Source organism: Manis pentadactyla, chromosome 2, assembly GCF_030020395.1.
Source record: "Manis pentadactyla isolate mManPen7 chromosome 2, mManPen7.hap1, whole genome shotgun sequence".
Classification (NCBI taxonomy): domain Eukaryota; kingdom Metazoa; phylum Chordata; class Mammalia; order Pholidota; family Manidae; genus Manis; species Manis pentadactyla.
The window spans coordinates 16,591,262-16,612,226 of record NC_080020.1 but is presented as its reverse complement, the minus strand read 5'-3'; the positions used below and the strand labels follow the sequence as shown (position 1 = coordinate 16,612,226).

At 34.8% G+C, this 20,965-nt stretch overlaps 1 protein-coding gene across 4 annotated transcripts in view; it reads right to left on the bottom strand.

Moving 5' to 3' along the window:
• XPO4 (exportin 4) overlaps positions 1 to 20,965 on the bottom strand; it is a 125,465-nt gene that overhangs the window by 17,875 nt on the left and 86,625 nt on the right. For all 4 annotated transcript variants that reach the window (XM_057490356.1, XM_036910138.2, XM_036910139.2 and 1 more), the window contains 6 exons: positions 19,079 to 19,236; positions 18,657 to 18,831; positions 3,852 to 4,028; positions 3,133 to 3,275; positions 2,489 to 2,634; positions 1,509 to 1,686 (listed from right to left, as the gene is read on the bottom strand). In XM_057490356.1, the coding sequence (XP_057346339.1) occupies positions 1,509 to 1,686; positions 2,489 to 2,634; positions 3,133 to 3,275; positions 3,852 to 4,028; positions 18,657 to 18,831; positions 19,079 to 19,236 (977 nt within the window). The remainder of the gene's footprint in view (positions 1 to 1,508; positions 1,687 to 2,488; positions 2,635 to 3,132; positions 3,276 to 3,851; positions 4,029 to 18,656; positions 18,832 to 19,078; positions 19,237 to 20,965) is intronic.

The window sequence follows — 20,965 nt, the reverse complement described above, 5'->3', positions numbered from 1 at the left end:
GTTTTCTAACGTACTGTATAATTTAGTTATTTATTATCTTTCCCCTACAAGGAGCTTGAAACGGGGAGCAATTTCTGTCTGTATTCTTCACATCTGTAACCCAAATGCCTACAACAATACCTGATACATAGTAGGTACTCAATAATTATTTGCCAAATGATAATTTCTCCAAGAAATGTGAACTACTTTTTTGGTCAAAGAAGGAATGTTTCTCAGCCAAATATTATTCAATTTCACATGAGTTCTTTGGACTTAAAAAAAGGGGTGGGGAGGGCGGCCACTGTTGTCATCCCACCTCCCTCCATAGTCTGTGCTCTCAGATACCAAAATGGTTTTTGCTCCCACATTGATACCTGGGACTGGCAAAAACTGAAAATACAAGACAAGCATTACTGATGGTACTGCCCAGGCAAGAAATATGACAAAGAATATTCCATGACAGCACCCTGAAATGAGCTGCCTTTAAAATGAACATCCACCATGAATCAAAACAAAGCAAAAGCAATGATTGCCACACACTTCACCTAATGCCTATAGTAATCCCAAAAGGAAGAGAGAAAACTTTTTCAATAGAGTGCTGATATTTCATTTCAAACAAGAGAATGCAACAATAAAGGAAATAAGTTTCCAAACATTTTCTTCATGTTAGCTTAACAGTTCAATTTTTTCTTTATATATTTTCTACTGTACAGGTTTAAATGATAGCCATATATTTTTGCATTAAAATTAAAAGAATGAGGGGGACAGCACCCTGTTTGATTACTGATTATGCAATTAACAAAAACCACTGCTATTTCACTATTGATATCCCTGCCTGCGACCTAAATTTAAAGCTACTGAAATTTAAAATGCTGTTTTCAAATCCACTTTTAGGAGGATATTTAGTCAAGGTTTTTCCCCCCTTAATTTCACCATTAGAATTAATGAAAATTTTGCCATTACGATTAGGAAGATCCAAGTCAATTCTCTCCTTCGAGACACACTGCTATCTAACTCATCTGACAGGTCTCTCAAGTTTTATATATTCAGGATAAATACTTCTATTTCATAAGATAAAAATCAGTTTTCCTTAAGAAACCCACTGCAATGTAGTTTTAGCTTTATGAGTAAAAAATACTTGCAAATGTTGATCTACCTGCTTTCTAAGAATCTCATATTCTTAATTTCTTTCATTTAGGGTGCCCGTACCCAGGTAAGTAATACTTTCTGATAGACAAGGGATATGTTTATAGCACATTAGATCAAATGTCCCTTCAAAGTCTCAGCGTATTCAGAATTTTACATTTGTTTTCCTCAGTACTGGATGTAGCTGTCAATTCTCACCAGAGTGGCATTGCTTAGAAATACTGAGTACTTGCCATCTTTGTTTATTTCAAGGCTTCTCCACGTTTTATTTTCTTTCGTTTATCAGATTGACAACGTGCCTAACACTTGAGTTATCTACCCATCAACTCAGAATTTATAAAACAGTATAAATTATAAGAGCACAGCTATACAGTTCATATTACCTAATCACAGAATCTGTTCTGTTGTACCCTGGGATGGAAGAAGCCTTTTCTCCTGGAGATCCCAAAATTTGAAGTGTTGTATTAATGTCAACTTCAGATGAATGCTTAATGGAATATTCCATTATTTCTGGAGGTATTAGCGGAGTCTCTCCCTGAGTATCATCAGCTAAGAGGTAGCCTTCAGTTTAAAAAAAATTAAAAATGAACACTTAACAAATCTACATTTATCAAATTGCACTATAATGTTTTCAGTTTTATTTGATTTATATACATCATATTAAGTTGATGTAAAAGTAAAATTATAAATGTTAATGTTAATTTCAATTTGATGAGAAGAAACTTTCTATTTCTCAGATAATTAACTCTCAAAAATACAGGAAAGGACAAAGGACAAATGCTTTATTCACCAATTTTATAATTCATACTGATATGTAGGTTTTTAAATCTCTATCTTTTAATAATTTTCAATAATATATTCTATAAAGTTAATAGGAGTTCTATTATCTGTATCAAATGTCAGTATTTGGGAATGCCTTCTCAAAAATTAAGATTTTTTTCCTGAATATTTAAAATATAGAAACAGTGGTAATATGGCTACAGAAGACCCTAAAAGTCAGACTGCCTAGATTTGTTTTCTGGTTTCAAAAATTAATAGCAGTGTGACCATGGGCTAGCTGCTTACTCTCTAAGTCTCAGCTTCTTCATTTATAAGATGGGGATAATAATAACAATAACAGTAATACCTAATAATAGCACTAATTCAGTGGGCTACAATGAGTTCAACATTTGGTATACAATAGGCATTGAATAAATGTTAGCCAACATTTAAAAAAAATAACACCCATAGCTCTTTGATATACTACAGCTGTATCCCAACTTGATTCAATACTGTGTATGGACTACTGTTTTTAACATATGAAGCTTCTTTTCAGCCTTAAATTGCTCAATTGGTAATTACATTTTAAAAAGAAACAACCAACCTGTAACTAAAATGAGCCAGTGAATATCTTCATACAGATCATCAAGCATTCTGTTGTCTGTAGTGCTAGCACCCGGTGGAGCAAGCAGTTGCTGCTGATGTCGCTGTAACTGACCATGGAGCCTTGTCACTCTTTCTTCTAATAAACTGAAAGAGGAAAAAAAAAATAACTTTAAAGCCCATAAGCAAAGACCTGGAATAACTCATTGTTTCAATTTATTAGACAACATAAATTAAGATGTTAGCGCAAAAACACATATACAAAAGTATTTACTATAGTACACAACTGTTCTCACAGCACTACAGGAATTGTGACTTATTGTTTATGACAGAATTAAAACAGAGCTTTACAAACAATCAAGGTTTACAACAGGCATTTGAAAACTGGTTATTCCAAGTTTTTACTGATATGGGTCAAATCATTTTTCATACCATGTTTTCCATAATCTCTCTGCCATCTATGCTGTAGTGCCTGGGCTCCAAATGTACAAGCCAAGGAATGCAATCATGAGTATGTTTCCATTTGTTCCAGTGTGCTGGGATACAGGGTGGGGGTGTTTAATGTCTTTAAACACTTTAAGTGCTGTCCAGGGAATTGTGAATAGAGAATATTTGCTCCACAGGGTTTCTTTGGACTGTGTGTACCTTGTCAGAAGAGGTATACAGTGTTCTGCAGCAATTCTTCCTAGCATTCCTACACTGGCTAGTTGATCTGAAAACTGGTCTCGATCATCCTCTTGAAGTTCACTTATTTCTTCTTCCTCACGAGAGGCCACACCATTGGCAGTCTATTACCGATAGAAGAAATAAAGAATGAGGAAGTGCATGCCTTTGTTCAATAAATCATGCTGTTGCGCTATAAAATAACTTCTGCACTTCCTGTGACGTGGAGAGCTGGACAGAGGCAACCTTTGAGTGCAGCTGTCTAGGGACTCCTGTCTAACTCTGCTGACAGCCCTAGCAAGCGACAAAGAGAGAGGAAACACAGAAGAGAAAGAAGTAGAGCATATCACCCCACAGCGCACATATGAAAACACAGCTAACTGAACACCCACAACCCACTTCCACACCAGAAAATTTAACTTGTCACTGAAGAGATCTGACATCCAAGAAGTAGTATCACTTAATAACTAGGAAGACACAAGTAGGTCACTGAAAACTGAAGAGAAAGGAGGTAACCACAAACAACATCCCAGAAAACAGGAACTTATATCAACAAGCAGGGGACCACTTTTGCTCTCCATCTAATGTGCTCAGCACATCTACTGGAGAAACTCATCCTAAACATCTAGTATTACACAATATGTATGATAGGATTAAATAGACAAAACAGAGCCTATGATAAAATTTGGCTTAAAACTCACCAAATTCCTTGTGCCATCTGGAGCAGCGAGGTGGCACTGAATATAGGAATTGAAAACTTGAACCGCATGTTGAGTAAAAAAGCCTTTATGGAAATGTTTGTCATCTTGGACCAAAGTTAACCAGGACTCCAGCAATTTGTCATATGCTTCCATATACACCATGTCATCTTTATCAAGCTAAGAGGCAAGAACATCCATAAAACAAATGGCCAGAGAAGACAGGCATTATAAGAAGTCACATAGCTATACATACAAATGGTTTTTTAAGTTTTTCTTTAACAAAGATTCCCAATTATTCAATAATCCAGCTAACTGAACTTATAACATTAACTAATCAATTCAAACATTGCAGTAAAAATGTATAGGCTTTTTATTAAACTTTCTAATAACTTTCTAATTTAATCTAAGTAATTCTTAGGCAAACAGGAATGAATTTTTTTATAAGACAAGCTGTTCAATGCCTTATGGAACACACATTTATCAGATGAAAATACTAGTATTTTCCTGTAGCCAACAAAAGGACTGTTAGAATACAAAGATGAAACATGTACTTACTACATACTTTTGAATGATCTTAGAAACTTAAGAATGATGAAAATAGACTGGCCTAATCAGCATATTTAAGAATATGCAGATAACTTCATAGATGCTCTTTAACATTTTTAAATAAGAAAAACAAGGGTCAGGCCTACACCCGAGCCTGAGAGGGGTCTGAGGCAGGAGGAGCAGCAGGGGCACGTGGACACAGGAGCCACAGTGCATGAGGATGAGGGGAGAGGCCAAGCAGACAGTGAGTGGTAGAGACCAGGAGGAAACTAACAACTTAGTGTTACACAAGCTTAGATATTAAGTTTTCCACCATGTACAAAAGCTGTACCCTTAAAATAAACTTCAAAGCATTAGGCCGCACTGAGAAGGGAGGCCCCATACGTAGTGACTAGGGAAACCTCTAGGAAGCTCCAAGTGTATAACATATCACTTAATTTTCTCGCTCTATTAAGGATCCATATCTTCATTTTGCCATTAATTAGTAATCTGGATATGTAATTTAATCTGTGTATCAATTTCTTCATCCACAAATTGTCTAGATCACTATTCAATGAAATTCAGATATTTAGCATCAAGCACTGTGCCGAGTGCAAAACAGAACACACTGCTCTTGCTTCCAGGCTCAGCCAGGTGGGGAAGGGCGAGAAGCGAACAACAACTACAGACAGTACACTAAAGGCCACAAGAGATAGACATACATTCTGGGGGCCATTTTAAAAATGGCATCTCTCATAAATAACTTGTTAAAAAATAAAGTAGTAGAATCTTTGAACTATGTATTCACACATAAAAAAGGTTTTTGGTACAATCCACAATTTCTGACATTCTGTTAATACATAGAGAACCCAGGAATACTGAACATCTATAGGTCTAATGTATAATTTGCTTTTCTGGTTTCTAAAACAAAAAAGGCCCCCATCCTACAAATAGAGAGCTCTGGAACCTTCATCAAAGTGTTATTCGAGCAATTTGTCAGTGACTCAGAAAAGTAATGGAAGATCCATTTCAGGTACTCCAGATTAAGTAGCACCACTGTTATTACTACTAAATCATAACAGCTAAGCAGCTACATGAACTATTTCTAGTAAACTGTGTTTTATTATGCCTTCACCCAGGGCATACAAAGAAGAACAGCCATTTTCTGGACAAAATGGACCTGTAAGATTTTTTGCATATTCTTACATCATTTTGTGAAAAATTTACACAAGAACAAAGGGAAAGTGAAAAGAACTTCATTAGATAATTTAATAAGAATTGAAACATCAATCCCAAATTTTTCCTCCATGTTTTCCTGGACTGGAAAGTACAAATATTCACAATGGGCAACATTCTTTGAATGCAACTAACTGGAACATATTCATCTTGTAAACAGTCCATTTTTGTTATTTGTGGTATTTATGACCTATAAAGTTGCCACAAACACTGAGTCAGCAAATACAGGGTTATTTAGGGTCCTGCTCTGGTCACTACATTTCTCACCACATACAGGTGAACGCATCAGTACATAACCCTGCTTTAAGTGTGTTTTCATTTTGAGACACCTTATTTAATAGACACTGCTGATGGATGAACAACGGACTCATGACCAATAGCAGTATGTCTCATGCCTGAACAAAGCTTATTTAACACATCTATTTGCTCCATAGCACACATGTGTGCCTTCTTTCACTTAGGGACCACTAGATAGCACTTCAGCACAATGCCTAGGGGCTCTTTAGCAGCAATCTAGCTGCTGCACAGGAAGAACTTCAATAAAAAATATGGAATACTCCATTTCACAGAAAAATGCAAAAAACGTAGCACTGGAGACTGTGAAAGGGACACTTATTTTCAGTATGAGGGCTGAAATGAGAAGAGGTCTTGCCTTGCTAGACCTCAACTGGTGGTAACGAGCATGCCAAGGTGATTACTATTCTTGTTACTCTTTGTGTGCATGTGCCCATGAATAATCATGGAAGTGCCACGAGTGCTAATTTTGGGGTTACAAGTAGATTTCAGCAAGGGGGCAAATTCTCAAATATGAGATCCATGAATAACGAGGCTGGACTATACATGTAACATCTATCTCCAATAAATTCTGACTTACCAATGCTGGTTCTTCTTGCTCATGTATCATCAAAATGCATTACACTTTGGAAAATTCTGATAGCTTATAATTTTGTTGAAGAACAGTCATATTCCTGGTTCCATAAATGCAGTAACATATTCATTTAGATTTGTAAATACCAATGAAAATGACCAATTTGACCAATTTTTTTCTTTCTATGTCATTTAATGCCTTCCAAATACTTTGTACATGCTGCTTTCAGCATTAATACAGTTATAAATTGTACTAAGCAAATTTTATTGCATGAACATCAAAAAGGATGATGGAATACTGTCAACATCCTTTAACAAAATGTGATCCAAGCTCTTGTTCAAAATATTGGGTGAGTTTTTCCTGTGGAACAACTGGATGAGAACGCCACATCTTCTTTTTGTCCGTGGAAATACACTGTCTACGCCTGAATTGTTGAGGCTGAGAAAAGCTACCTAGTCTCAGGCTTCATTTATACCATCAATTTCACTGTCATCATGAGAGCTTAGAGTGCTGCTGCCTTCCTTCATTCATCTTCAGATCTGTTTTATCACTGTGAAATGTCTTATTTTGGTAACCTCCTTCTCTGTTACTATGGGCAGAAAATGAAAAATTCTGAACTCCAAACACTGTTAAATGAAATGTTAAAAAAAAAAAAAAAAACAGACTTAAAAGATGGTATCTGCAGACTTCTTTTATAGCTTCTTGAAAGACAACGCCATACTTTGGGAAATGCAATTAGAAAACTGAAAAATAATGAACAGCAGATGTTTATTTCATTTGTAGTGATTGATTTCACTGTATCATCCTTGTTGGTGATTCCACCATTCCTCTAATTTTAGTCTTTTTTTATATGTAGCAATTGATGAGTAATGGTGGAATACTTCCTAAGATCATAGCAAAATGCTTTAAGATATAGAAGAAACCTGATCACTAAGATTCCATAATGTATTTTAGTCTTACAAAAGAGTCTGATGTAATTCATAAGGTAAAATGCAAGATAGTAATTGTTCTTTTTGTCCTAAGGTCTCTAATAAAAGTTATGAAAGAAATAAATGTTTCAAAAAGCTAGAATGATCAAAAAACTAAAAAATTAGACACTGGTGGGATGCTGAGGATTAAACAATGTTGCAAGAAACAGCCAAATAAAATCTATTCAAGCATCATCTGCTTTCATGGGATTGAGTATTCCATATCATTCACTGTGTTCTATATGAAGCTTTTCAAAAGATTTTTTTTTGTTTTTATTTTTACTTAATATAAGGAAAAATTCCACTGAGGAGCAAGTGTGCTTCCTCTTTTTGCTTGAGACCCTCCTAAAGAACTGTATCTCCCATCCCATTCTGGACCCCCAAATTCAAATCTATAAAAAGTCAGATTTATTATTTCAGATATAGCTTATAGCCTTTATATCAAGATGGCTCTTCTCTAGTCCTGACTTTCTTTTCTACTGTTATTTCTGATTGTTTTTTTGCAAGTTTTAAAAGACTGTTTCATTTTAAATGTTTTTATATGTCACCAGATATCTTTTATGAAACAAAATATCTATTATGAAATAATAAATTAATGTGTAATATAGTTTAACTGCTATGCTTATTACCTTTCTTCTTTCTCTCTAGGTCCATCTTCTAAAACCTACCTAACTAATGGAAGCGCAGCTGTGAAGAGTGGACTTAAACAGAACAAGACACCACCTGAAGGTGTGATTGAAAATGAAACCTAATAGGAGAGTCTAATAGAAAAATCTGCCTAACAGGAGAGTCACATGGTGCTTTTAGTTACAAGTTTGCTGTAGTATTACTTAAAACAGTGTAAAAAAACTTATTGAACCATCTTCTATATTAAAAACCATGGTTTCTAACACCAACTAATGACATAAGAATATTCTTTTAATAATATAGATAAAAAAATGACTTTGTTCTTATTTAAGTCTTAATGGGTATGCCTTAAAAACTGGGAAAAATCCATCAAAAAATTAGTAGTAACAAGTTTCAGAAGGTGAAACTACAAGTGATTTGGTTTATTTCTAATTTTTTGCTTTAAAATTGTTTTTAACAATTAGTATTAAATATCCATAATTGTGGGGAAAGCTATTACATAGCTCTATGTGCAAATGAAGTAACGCCAAAAAAAAAAGTGTAAGTAATGGGATTTTGGGACAATTTCAAGTTTATGCACTGTGAATTATTTTTACCAATGAGCATATACCATTTTCACAACATTAAAACTGCTTCTGAAATTATTCATAACAAAGTTGAAATCATAAATGTGAAAAAAAAAGTAAAGACTTAATTTACACATTGGACAAATGGACACATTGCTAGAAAAAAATGTGACTTGGTATTTGGATCAAGGAAGAAAAGAAAAAAGAAAACCTGAATACTCCTGTAACTAATCATGAAAAAATTTCAGTTGGTTTAAGATTTTCCCCAAAAGAACCTATCAGGCTCAGTATTTACAGGTGAGATCTACCGAACTGCCACAAAAAAACAAAATGAAACCAACCAACCTTATACAAAGTGATCCAGAGAAGAGTAAAAGTTAACAAGCTGGAGAGGGATCTGGGAGGCTGGCAGAGCGGCCACCAAATCACCCCACCAGGTCGCACAGGGCCATGATGCACGACCACCGACTTGGGGTCCACTCAGAAATGCAAGGGTAATCTTAACATCAGGAAAATCTACCAAAGCAATTATCACATCAACAGATTAAGCAGAAACACATTTAATAATACTCAATACTTATTCCTGTTTTAAAAAACCTCTAGTAATTCAGATAAAGGACAGATCAAAAAACCTATCACAGACATTCCTAATGATGGACCACAAAAAAGTCTTTTATTAACACTTGTATTCAGCACTGTACAGCAACAAATATATTATACATAAGAGAAATAAAATTGTGAAGACTGAAAAGTGAAACTGTCATTATTCACAAATGATATAACTGACCAAAGACTAAAAAGACTCTAGAAACAAATTACCAGAACCAGTAAGAATTTTGAAAGTTTAGTAAACATCAAATCAATACACAAATAGCAATTACATTTCTCTACACCTGTAGCAATCTAAAAAAAAGGGGAGGAAAAGATACTATTCACAATAGCAACAAGAATAGGTACTAAAAAAAGATATGTTCCTTTAAAGGTAATTCATTAGACCTAAATTAGTATAGAAAAATACATTTATGGACAGAGTTAATATAGTAGAAATATTCATTCTTCACTAGAGTCCCTATAATCCCAACCACAATCTAATTTAATTGTGACAAACTGACAAAATTCATATGGAAGAATAAAAAGCCAAATATGTCCAAGACTCTGCTGAAAAATGGGGGGAAGAGCTTGTCCTAATCACCTATCTAGATATTCCCTTAGAAGAAAATGAAACACAGGTGCAGAAATAGACAAAGTGAGCAAGAGAAGTTGATAAGAGCTCAGGAAACACCTACTTATTTGTGGAAACTATATATGTGATAGTAGTAGTCCTGTAAATCTCTGAGAAATGTTGGCAGCAAAAGAAATCAGAAACAAAGTGAAAAAACACCCTACAGAGGGGAAAATATTTGGAAACCATATATCCAATAAGGGGGTTAATATCCAAAATACATAATGAACTCAACAACTCAATAGCAAAAAACAAATAATCCAATTAAAAAATGAGCGAAGTATTTGAAAAGACATTTTCCCAAAGAATACATACAGATGGTCAACAGGTACATGAAAAGATGTTCAACATCACTAGTCATTAGGAAAATAAAAATCAAAAGCACAATGAGACACCATTTCATACCTGTTAGAATGGCCATCATCAAAAAGGCAACAGAAAACAAATGCTGTCAAGGAGAAAAGGGAACCCTTTTGTGTACTACTGGTGGGAATGTGAACTGGTACAGCCACTATGGAAAAAATTAAGAACATATATATGATCCAGCAATTCCACTTCTGGGAATATATCCAAAGGAAACAAAAATCCTCACTTGAAAAGGTATCTGCACCCCCATGTTCACAGCAGCGTTATTTGTGAACAGCAGTAGCCACAACAGGAAGGCAACCCGTGTCCACTGACAGGTGACTAGGTAAATAAATTGTGTACGTACACACACACACACACACACACACACACACACACACACACACACAGGAATATTATTCAGCTATTTTAAAAAAATGGAAATTCTATCATTTGCAACATGATTGACCTTAAAGGCATTAAGCTAAGTGAGACAAGTCGAACAGAGGAAGACAAATACTGTATCATCTCACTTAGACATAATCTTTTTAAAAAATAATATTTAAAAAGAGAAAGAACATAAGAAAAAAAAAACCCTACTGAACTCGTAGAAAAAAACATCAGATTTGTGGTTACCAGAGGTGGGGACTGGCGGGGAGGGGAAATGGGAGGAAGGTGTTTAAAAGGTACAAACTTCCAGTTATAAGATGAATAGTCAGTACTAGGGATTGATGTAATGTGTAACAGGATGGCTATTGCAAACACTGGTATATAGGAAAGTTGTTAAGAGAGTAAATCCTAAGAGTTCTCATTACAAGGAGACTTTTTTCTTTTATTTTCATTTTATCTGTAAGAGATGATGGACATTACCCATACCCATTGTGGTAGTCATTTCACAATATATGTAAATCAAGCCATCATGATGTGCAACTTAAACTTATACACTGCAAAGTATGTCAATTATTTCTCAATAAAACTGGGGAAAAAAGAATTTAGATATAAATAAGTAAATAAAAGTTGCTAGAAAAAAATTTTGCACTCAATTTGTGATTAACAGCAAAAGAAGAGGGTGGTTTGATTCCTTCAACAAAAATTTATTGAATGCTAAGAGCTAAGCACTGGAATACAGAGATGAATAAAATAGTTTCTTCCCATAGACACATCTGTGGCCTGTTTATATACTTAACAAAGCATGTGCTTTGCAGACATCATTTGTTAAGTCTTAACAGTTTATCTTGCCAAAATAAACAGACTGGTAACATATCTTGAGAGGAACTTAAGGAATAGCATCCTCTGAACTCCAGTGTCCCAAAAGGAAGAAGCAGGACATTTTCTAAGAACTATCTTTGTTATTCTTTAGCACATATATAATGCATGCTATCATAGTCTGCCCATATTCAGAAAAGTACAAATGAAATGTAAAAGCCTTACAAGCCTTCTTATTACTGAAAAAGCATTCAACAATCTCTCCCATAAAGCCCTGATATTAGACAAAACAGGAGATCACAGGCAGACTATAAGATAGTGACTTAAAATAAGAATAAAAACTTCTAAAAGAGCCTCTGGTTCCTTTTGGATATCAACACAAGTAACTCATCAGGCAAAGTGTGAGATATCTGGCTGATGACAATTGGCAACTAAATCTTTCAGTCTAATCACAGAGAACTGAAACCTAACCAAGTACATTTTCTTAATACCCTGGCCCTGCTCCACAGCCGCTCTGGCCAGCACTCAGCAGCCACGCTGGAGCACGTGCACAGAGATGACGAAGGAGCCCGAGCTAGACTCCATGTGCTCATGCCCTAAGTATTGTCAGGCCTGCTGCCAGAAAGGCTTTGGAAAGGGGTTTAGAGCTTATGAGACTACTTGACCCCACTTTACTCCATCTGGGAATGGAGGGTGGAGAAGGTAATCAAAATATGTATCAGCACTTCCATTTTAACACCCATAATTAACTTGGAAGTGTATAGAGGAGTCAATCTGCAGTTCTTCAGCCATAGCAAAAAAGTGCTTGTATGTCTGGTAACCATATGAACATATAAAAATAGTGGTTAATTTTATTATGAAAATGTGGCCAAATGAAGCTCTGAAAACTTTCTGTGTGTGAATCTGCTCCCCAGAGACAGAGATAAATTTCAGAAATTAAAATCTAACATTACTCTATGAATTCAACTATATGACATTTTGGAAAAGGCAAAACTGTGGAGACAGTAAAAAGATCAGTAGCTGCCAGGGGTTGGTGGGGAGGGAAAGATGAAAAGGGCTGAGAACAGGGTATTTTAAGGCCGTGAAACTATTCTGTATGAGACTACAATGGCAGATACATGTCATTATACATTTGTCAAAACCCAGAGGACACAGGACATACAACACCAAGAGTGAACTCTAATGTAATCTATGGACTTTGGGTGATAAGGATGTATCAATGCTGGTTCACACAGCTGTGAAAATATATTACACTGGTGGCAGATGCTGATAGTGGGGAGGCTGTATATGTTGGGGGAAGGGATATATGGGAACCCTATCTTCACTCAATTCTCTGTGAGTCTAAAACTGCTCTAAAAAATAAAGTGTGGTGCATATATCTAGTATCAGATGTTATAAAAGTATACAAGATAATTTCAGACTGGAGTAGTTCTGAATTTGATTGTTAATCTGCAAACAACTTCAAATCTACTCCTAACTATGATAGTACTATAGGTACTATCAGATATTTGGTACAATCACCCCACTACAATAGATTTTTTTTCTACTAACAGCAAATAACCAACATGATAACTCCAAATCTTTTCCATGAATTTAAAAAGCTCTTTCTTTGATCATCAGTATTACCTTCACTATAAACATAAATTACATGCATTAGTTAAGAAAAGCATTATTCATAGACATAAAAATTGCTGGAACATGAGTGGGAGCAATTAATTCTCATACTGACAATTTTATTCCTAAGGAATAACCTTTAAGAAGTTCTTCAACCTTTGTTAACTTTGTGTTCCATATTTCCAACCTGAGGCTGCTGCCACTGTACTACTCTTTAAAAGGATTTGGGAACAAAACCAAATTAAACAACCAGAGATTGTAGAGGTGACGAAAAAACTGCCAACAACACTAGCCAGGAAGTTCACTAGCATGTTCATTTGCAAACATAATGAAAAAAATCATTTGGCAGAAATAAGTTACACAACAAAAAATGTGCTTGCAATAACAGAAGAGAACAAAAAACTCCAGATAAAATAAGGGAAAAATAGGTTCTATCAGTATATTATTTCTTAATCTGGATGGTTTGTACACAGTTGCTCATTTTATTATTCTTTACAACTTTTATATACATAAACTTTTATATTCATAAAATGTTTACTTTACATAAATGAAAAATTTCACAATAGGCTTAAAATTTGTAGGCATTGGCACAGCCCCAAGTCTGATGACAGATCAGATAATATATGCATTACACAATGTACAACATTAACAAAAGAGCATACAAAAGATTAAAGTCTGAAAGGGCTGTATTAGTTTATGCTGTTATCCTCTGTACGTATTAGATTCTTTTCCTAGCGTAGTATCATATAGGGCAAATTGGGCAATATAGAGAAAAATCACAGAAACGTCAGAAATAAAACTTCATTTATTCTTCAGTTAAAAAGCAAGAATCTGAAGTCTTTGAATGTCAAAGGCAAAAGAAATTAATTCATTCTCTCATTTGGTTTTTCTAGCCAGTCCTTGAAGCACAGAATTAATTTAACTGCACAGTACCTATGCAGCAGACAGTATTCCTGGCTTCTGGAATCCCCCAACAGAAATTGATTTAGTGGACAAGTACTGCAGCTGTTAGAAGAATCCTATAGATAGAGCACTGAAAAAAAAGAAAACCTACTCCCACACAAACACAAGGAGTCCAAGTTGTAATTTTCAGAGTTTTTCAATGTTACATTCCTGGATTAACATACTTTCTTCCTTTGGAAATGTACATGAATTTCTAAATCCTTAATGGTAAAAATATATATGCATTAAGCACCATGCTTAGCACACATAGGTGTTGTTTTTTTTTCCCAAATATTTATGGAATTGAATTAATCTGGCAATCCTCTTAGTGGGGCTGAAATCTCAAGGACTCGCCTGGCTTACACGGGTTAGCTGGGCAATCTCTTTCTTCCACCTCACTCTAGTGGTTCATTTCTGAACCCCTGGCCCATTAGATCTGGTCATGTTTCTAATGCTAGTATTATCAACAATACAAAGGGATACTGTATGAAACAATAGTTATAACAGTAAGTAGGCTTCATTCTAAACCCATTGTATCTCAAGTGCAAGATTTTTATATAATGTAAATATTGGTAATGGCTAGGATTGGTGCAACAGATTGAAAAAAACCAGAGCTGACTCACATATAAAAGTCAGGGAACACTGCACTGGTAAAATTATGATCCAGTCAGAATGAAATAAAACACTGACATTATTTTTTAAAGGCTTATTTTAACAAGAATGTACATTTAAAGTTTAATAGTAACTGGTTTTCTTATAGCATCCTAGTAGAGCTAAAGCAACTGTTAATATTAAAAAGAAGTTTAAAAAGCTATTTTTAAAATTGTACATACACTTTAAATATGAAAGGTTTTAAAAAATGCTCATGCATTTCATTTAATTCTTTGCTTTGATCTTTCAAGCAGCAGAGGTGAATGTACATAATGGTGCCGGACAGCTGTCTTGCTCTCCATAGTAGCATCAAATTTATTCTTTCCTGGCCATCAGAACTGTTGGGTGGGAAAGCTGGCACAATTTCCCAAATGGTCCCATCCTCTCATGAAGTAAAATGCAAGGTAGACTCCCATATTTGTATAAATACTGACATCACCATTCCAAAAAGTTATTGCTTTCCCTCCAATCACTGAAATAGCCCCAAATTTATGCTTTCCAAGTTCTCAATTTGTAATTTGGCTCAATGTATTAATTTCCCCACCTCTCCTCTCCACAAAGTAATTGTCCATCAAACCAGAGAAACTAGATTTTGAATAAAGAATGCTGAACTTTATATGCATGTACTCGCCCAACAAATTACAGAATTGTTTTACTGCACTGCACTCGATAATGAACTTCCTAACAATTTCGTCAAGTATCTTTCTTTACTACCTTGTCCATCTCATCTTGAGATCAGGCTACAAATGTAAAAAATTAAATGTAAATCTCTTCCTCTATGAAATTTATCTACCACCATTCATTTCCCTTACATATCCCACACACACACTCATACACACCCAAGCACACATACACTACAGTGTTTAAGCACTATGAAGGCTCTCTGTTCAATTAACTCACCATGTTATGCAGCTCTACCTGATGAACCTTTACTGGGGCATAAGGGGGTTGAACTTAAAATTTTCTACTGACAAAACAAACCAAGAAACAAAGCATAGAGTTCAAGCCAAGTTCTCTTCAAATTTCATTCAAATGCATGTACTAGTATTATAAACATTTTATAAAATACTTCACATAATAATATGAACAATTATTTTGTTAGGGTTTTAATTTTTAAGGCAATAGCTTCACCTCTGCAATCATTTTCATCTCTTCCAGTCCAGCAACAGACAATAACTCGATTTCTGGGGTGTAATGAAAAAATTTTCAGCTTTAGGGAGCCTCAAGTAATACCAAGAAATCTGACAACAGAACTTGGCTGAAGATTTTAATTGCTCTTTTCAAGCACAGGCTTTCAGTTAAATGCAAGCTGAGGGATGGCCATAAGTAGCAGTCCCCGTACACACAGGCTAAAACCACCAAGCAGGGACATACTCCACACACACACATTAATTAATACCAAGATCTTTCTTCCCACGAATACGCCTAATTTTTCCTTGCTACAGCAACATCATCACTGTCAAAGACAAACTTCTAAGAAGGGAGACAACCTCTCACACATTCCTAAATAAATACAGTTCTGAAAAAGTACTATCACAATAAAACAAAAGTGTACATGCTTAACCTATTTTCCTATCAGGAAAATAAACTCCAATATTAAAGAAAAACAGAAAACATTTCACGAAATTAAAACTATAAGTAAAACTAATAGTAAAATTACTGGTTTGCACAAAACAAAATTCATGAACTGCTCTTACTTGATTAGACTACATACAATTCAGGCTCTGAATAAATGCTATTATAAAGGTTCATTTTTATCATTACTATTCTATATTTTGTTATGCACACACACAGTATAGGCATGTTCATATAGTTAATCCACCCCATAAAATACCAGAAGAAATTATTATTCTAACTATACCAGGAAGGAAATACGCTCAGAAAAGGTTAAGCAATTTGCCCAAGGTCCTACAGTTTCTGATTACTTGGCTCATGACTGTACCGTCACCCTCGCAAGTTCACGACCTTTCTGTACCATGCTGACACCCAAAGCAGTTTTTTTAATATGCCTTAATTTTTGGTTTTTACTTATAAGACCATTTCTTTACGTGCTTTTCCATCTCAGGTCAACAACTACATGTTAGGTACTAGTACGACAGTCACTGGGTACCCAAGGAAATAAAAGATAATGTGGCGTATGTCCCAGAAGTTCCACTCTGCTTTGGCTAGATTTGCTCACGTACTTTGGCATTAGTTGCACATTCCCCAGGCCCACCAACATCAGCACACACATGATACAACAAAAACCACATGAGGCTGAGATGGCACTCAGGAGGATTCGTTTAGTCTCCTGCCAACTCATTACACCGGGCCTTCCCCAGCGCCAATCTTCAACTTCACAAAGCCTCACCAATCTGCCTAAGCTCTAGATGAATCTTTTCCCTCTGCCTTTTCCAACAGGTAACTAATTATTTTTAAAAACCTTTTTAAAGTGTCATAAGCAGATCAATTACAAGAAATCGATTAATTAAAAGAAGTGAAAAGAGATATCACTTTCCTTAAATGAAACCTACCATTAAGTACATCATAACTAGACGATGCCTTCTTGTGAAACAAGCAGAGTATACATCTACTTCTCTGAAAGCTATGTATCTAGGCTCTCTGTATTCCAATAGTTCTAGGCCCACCTTAACAGAAAAGTTGTTTTCCAAGTTGTAAGTCTCCTGGTCAAAATAAATAAATCCAAAACTTAAAATCTGCAAACCAAGAATGTTATATGTCTTCCAGCAATTCTATAAAATGCTTAGGAACACCCTTAACCCAAAAACAGAAACTAAAAGGTAGCTGTGTTTCTAAATATGTGATCAAAATGCTGTTTAATCCATCTGGTGCAGAAGAGAAAACAAACTCAGGGGGACAAGCAAGTACAATGAAACCATGTTAAATGAAGCCTGACTGATTCAGCATCTGATCGTTTGAAACAGGTTTGAGTGAAGCTTCAATATCTTAAATGTCCCTGTATTTCCAGGCTTAGAATATAATTATCCCCCCTAGAAATTCAAATCTCATATATGATGACTTTAAGCTTCTATGCCTTTACTATTTATATGTTTTCCAACATATAAATATCTGTCTGACCTAGTTCCCTTCCTCATCAAACCACTTAAGTGCCCAACTGCATAAACAATTATTCCCAAGCCTTTGTTCTCTTAATATCTCTAAAGGAATGCAACACACACACACACACGCGCACGCACATTGCCAGACCCCTCAGGATTTAACATGAAATTTTAACAGATAACTACAAATATTATTTTTACCCTCACGGTCTTTGAAAAAGATCCACATTTTTATATATAAAAGAAAAATTAGTTTCAACATCAACTACTTGATAGGAAAAAATCAATTATTTCCCATGATTAACGTAGTTATTCACAGTAACTATTACAAATATAGCTGTGTTGTCAAGGAGTTTTAGTATATTTCCTAAATTAAATATAAAATTCGGACAATATGCATTAGAAATCTTGTACCAAACACAACTTTATTACTGTTATTGGTCTTAATTTTAATGTAAATTAAATTATCCCAAGATCTACTATTAAACCAAAGCACCAAAAAATCAGCAGTCTAGTCAAAATAAGAATGGTTACAATTATTTGAACCAAGTTATATTTCCATAATTTCCAGGGAAAAGCAAAGTTTTAAAATTCTCAAAAAATATGTAAAATTATACATAAGTACAACTAAACCACAAAGTTAGCAGCACCCTTTACAAAGTTTTTATTTTAAAAATGGCCTTTCAGATGATTCTTAATACAAACATTTCATTCAATTTTCTATGTTCAAGTACTAAATTATCTCAAAGTTAAAACATTGTAAAAACAGTAAACTTAATCTACTAAAGTGATTTTAGTCCACAAATTTTTGAAAGTTATGTTTCTACACACATATTGCCAAATGGTTTGCACACATAAACAAAAAATGCAATTTTAACAACACTCAAAATAATTACTTGTCATGAGAAATGTACCAAAGGCACCGCAAATTTCCTTGTGAAAAATAAACACAATTTATTTAAAAATAGTCACTCACCACTTCTTCCAGTGCAGCACTTCGCCCAAAAGAACAAGTGAGGTGTGTGAGGCAGTTAACGAAGGATGAGAAAAGTTCATTTGGAATGGCAGTTAGAACATTTCGAGGAAACACGGTTATCAGGTTGCTGATAATGCTGGAGATTCCCACAGCTTCAGAATCTTCTATTTCAATTCTACAAATCAAGTAATGAGTATTAAGTGGCAGTAGAGGAAAAGTTATAAAAACTCGTTTCCAAACATGCAAATATTACCAGATTTTTAAAGGCATATCTCTGTGTATCAATTTCAAATTACCCATATAAGAATACTTCGAAATATAAAAAGGGGGTAAAAAACACTAGTTTCTTTTTTTCCTCCACTGTTAAACATAAAGAAAGAACTTAAGTTCCTTTTTCAGTTATAAAGGGCAAGTATACCTACCCATTAATAGTATTCAGTAATCCCTCAATGAAGTGTGCTAGATAATCAACTTGTGATCCTTCATCGGGGAAGATGGGTCCGTGGAGAGAAGCTAACTGGGCAAGGCACTGCAGAGAATCTTGGGCCATATCTGAATCTTCTCTGATTTTTCGATGTACCTGTTAGAAAGAATTACTAATCCATAAATATAAATTCTTCTTTTGTAAGGGTCACGTGTCTATCATGCCAAATGAGGTAAGAGAAAAATTCACTGTAGCTAGTTATTTCTAGAAAATTAATTTCTGAATTAAACTAAATCTGAAAATTGTCCCTCAGTCCACTTTACATTATAGGTCATGTTTTTACACTTATCAATTAATTTTTAACTGAGGGCTACCTAAATTTCAAAAATTGAACTGTCTCCAGCATGTTATGACAAAGAGAGAAACAGATGCCAGCCAGTCAGACATACTGCCTCTTCTAAAAACAGCAACAATGACAGTCATCTGTATTATGCTAACTATGCCTTGCTACAGCTTCTTGCTAAAGTTAGCAGACAAGTTGAATCAGGAGTATATAGATGCTGCTTTAGCGCAAGTAAACAGTTAAACACTTAGAAAACCAATATAACTCTCAATCCCTATATTCATTAATTCAACCAATATATAGGTATACTTTTTCATTAACTCTGAGACTGTCCACAATTTGTTTGAATCTCATGCTATTCTACATCATTATTAATAAATGCTAAATTTTTTATAAAATTAAAATTTTTATTTAAATCCATTTGAAGTCTCACCTAGCTTTTATTTCAGTTATGCAATACTGATATAACACAGCTGGTATTTAGTGTCAGTATGAAAGAAATGCTCCTGAAATATTTCTCCCTAGTTTTATTCTAGTATTATTAATATTCTCATATTTTAAAGATGTTTCATTTCTGTGATCTGACATAACTACAACAACTGAGGAAAATATATTTAGTAAAAACAATCATAGGTAATTATTTACCTTAATCCATCACATTTACAGTGACCATTTTCTACTTCCCTCAAGGATTTGACTTCTCCAGCACTTCTTTTTCTACACAAACCTCTCTGCTTTCTGAATGGCAGCAATTTTTAATATTTACTCTCTACTTGTTTCAGGTTATGTTCACTTTGACTCATGAAGTAACACTTGAAGTAGCAACATTTCTTAAGTACTCAATGATACAGTGCTGGAGCACAGTGAACAGGTATGCAGTAAGTCCTTATTCACTGATTCCATTACTCTCTAATCCCTCAACTTCTTAAGGTTCTAAAAAGCTTAAATACTAAGAAGTCACCAAGTTCACTGATCTACTGACATGCTTAAAATATGTTACCCTCTTTGGTCTAGACCAGGGCTTGGCAAACCATGGCCCACAGGCCGAATCTGGCCTCCCCCTATTTCTGTACGGCCCATAGAATGGTCTTTACATTTTTATATAGTTGGGGAAAACAAACCAAAGAATATTTCAAGATATGTGAAAATTATACAATATTCACATTTTAGTGACCATTAATAAAGCTTCACTGGAACATTGCACTCCTGTTTTAGGTACTGTCTACAGTTGCTTCTGTACTACAGTGGCAGAGCTGAACAGTTCCTCAGAGAACATACGACCTGCAAAGCTTGACATTTACTACCTGGCCTTCACAGGAAAAATTTGCCAATCCCTGGTCTAGAGTAACACAAACGTTTTTCAAAACATATTTTACTCTGTTTTGTTTGGTATATTAAATTTAAATTTTAATATACAAAATGATATATCCATGTTATCTATTCCACGAACTTTTGGACATAATGCATTCTTCTTTTGGGGGGAGCAAATGAAAGCAGCAAAGAGTTTATAAGACAGAAATGAAAGTACACTTGGAGGGGTCC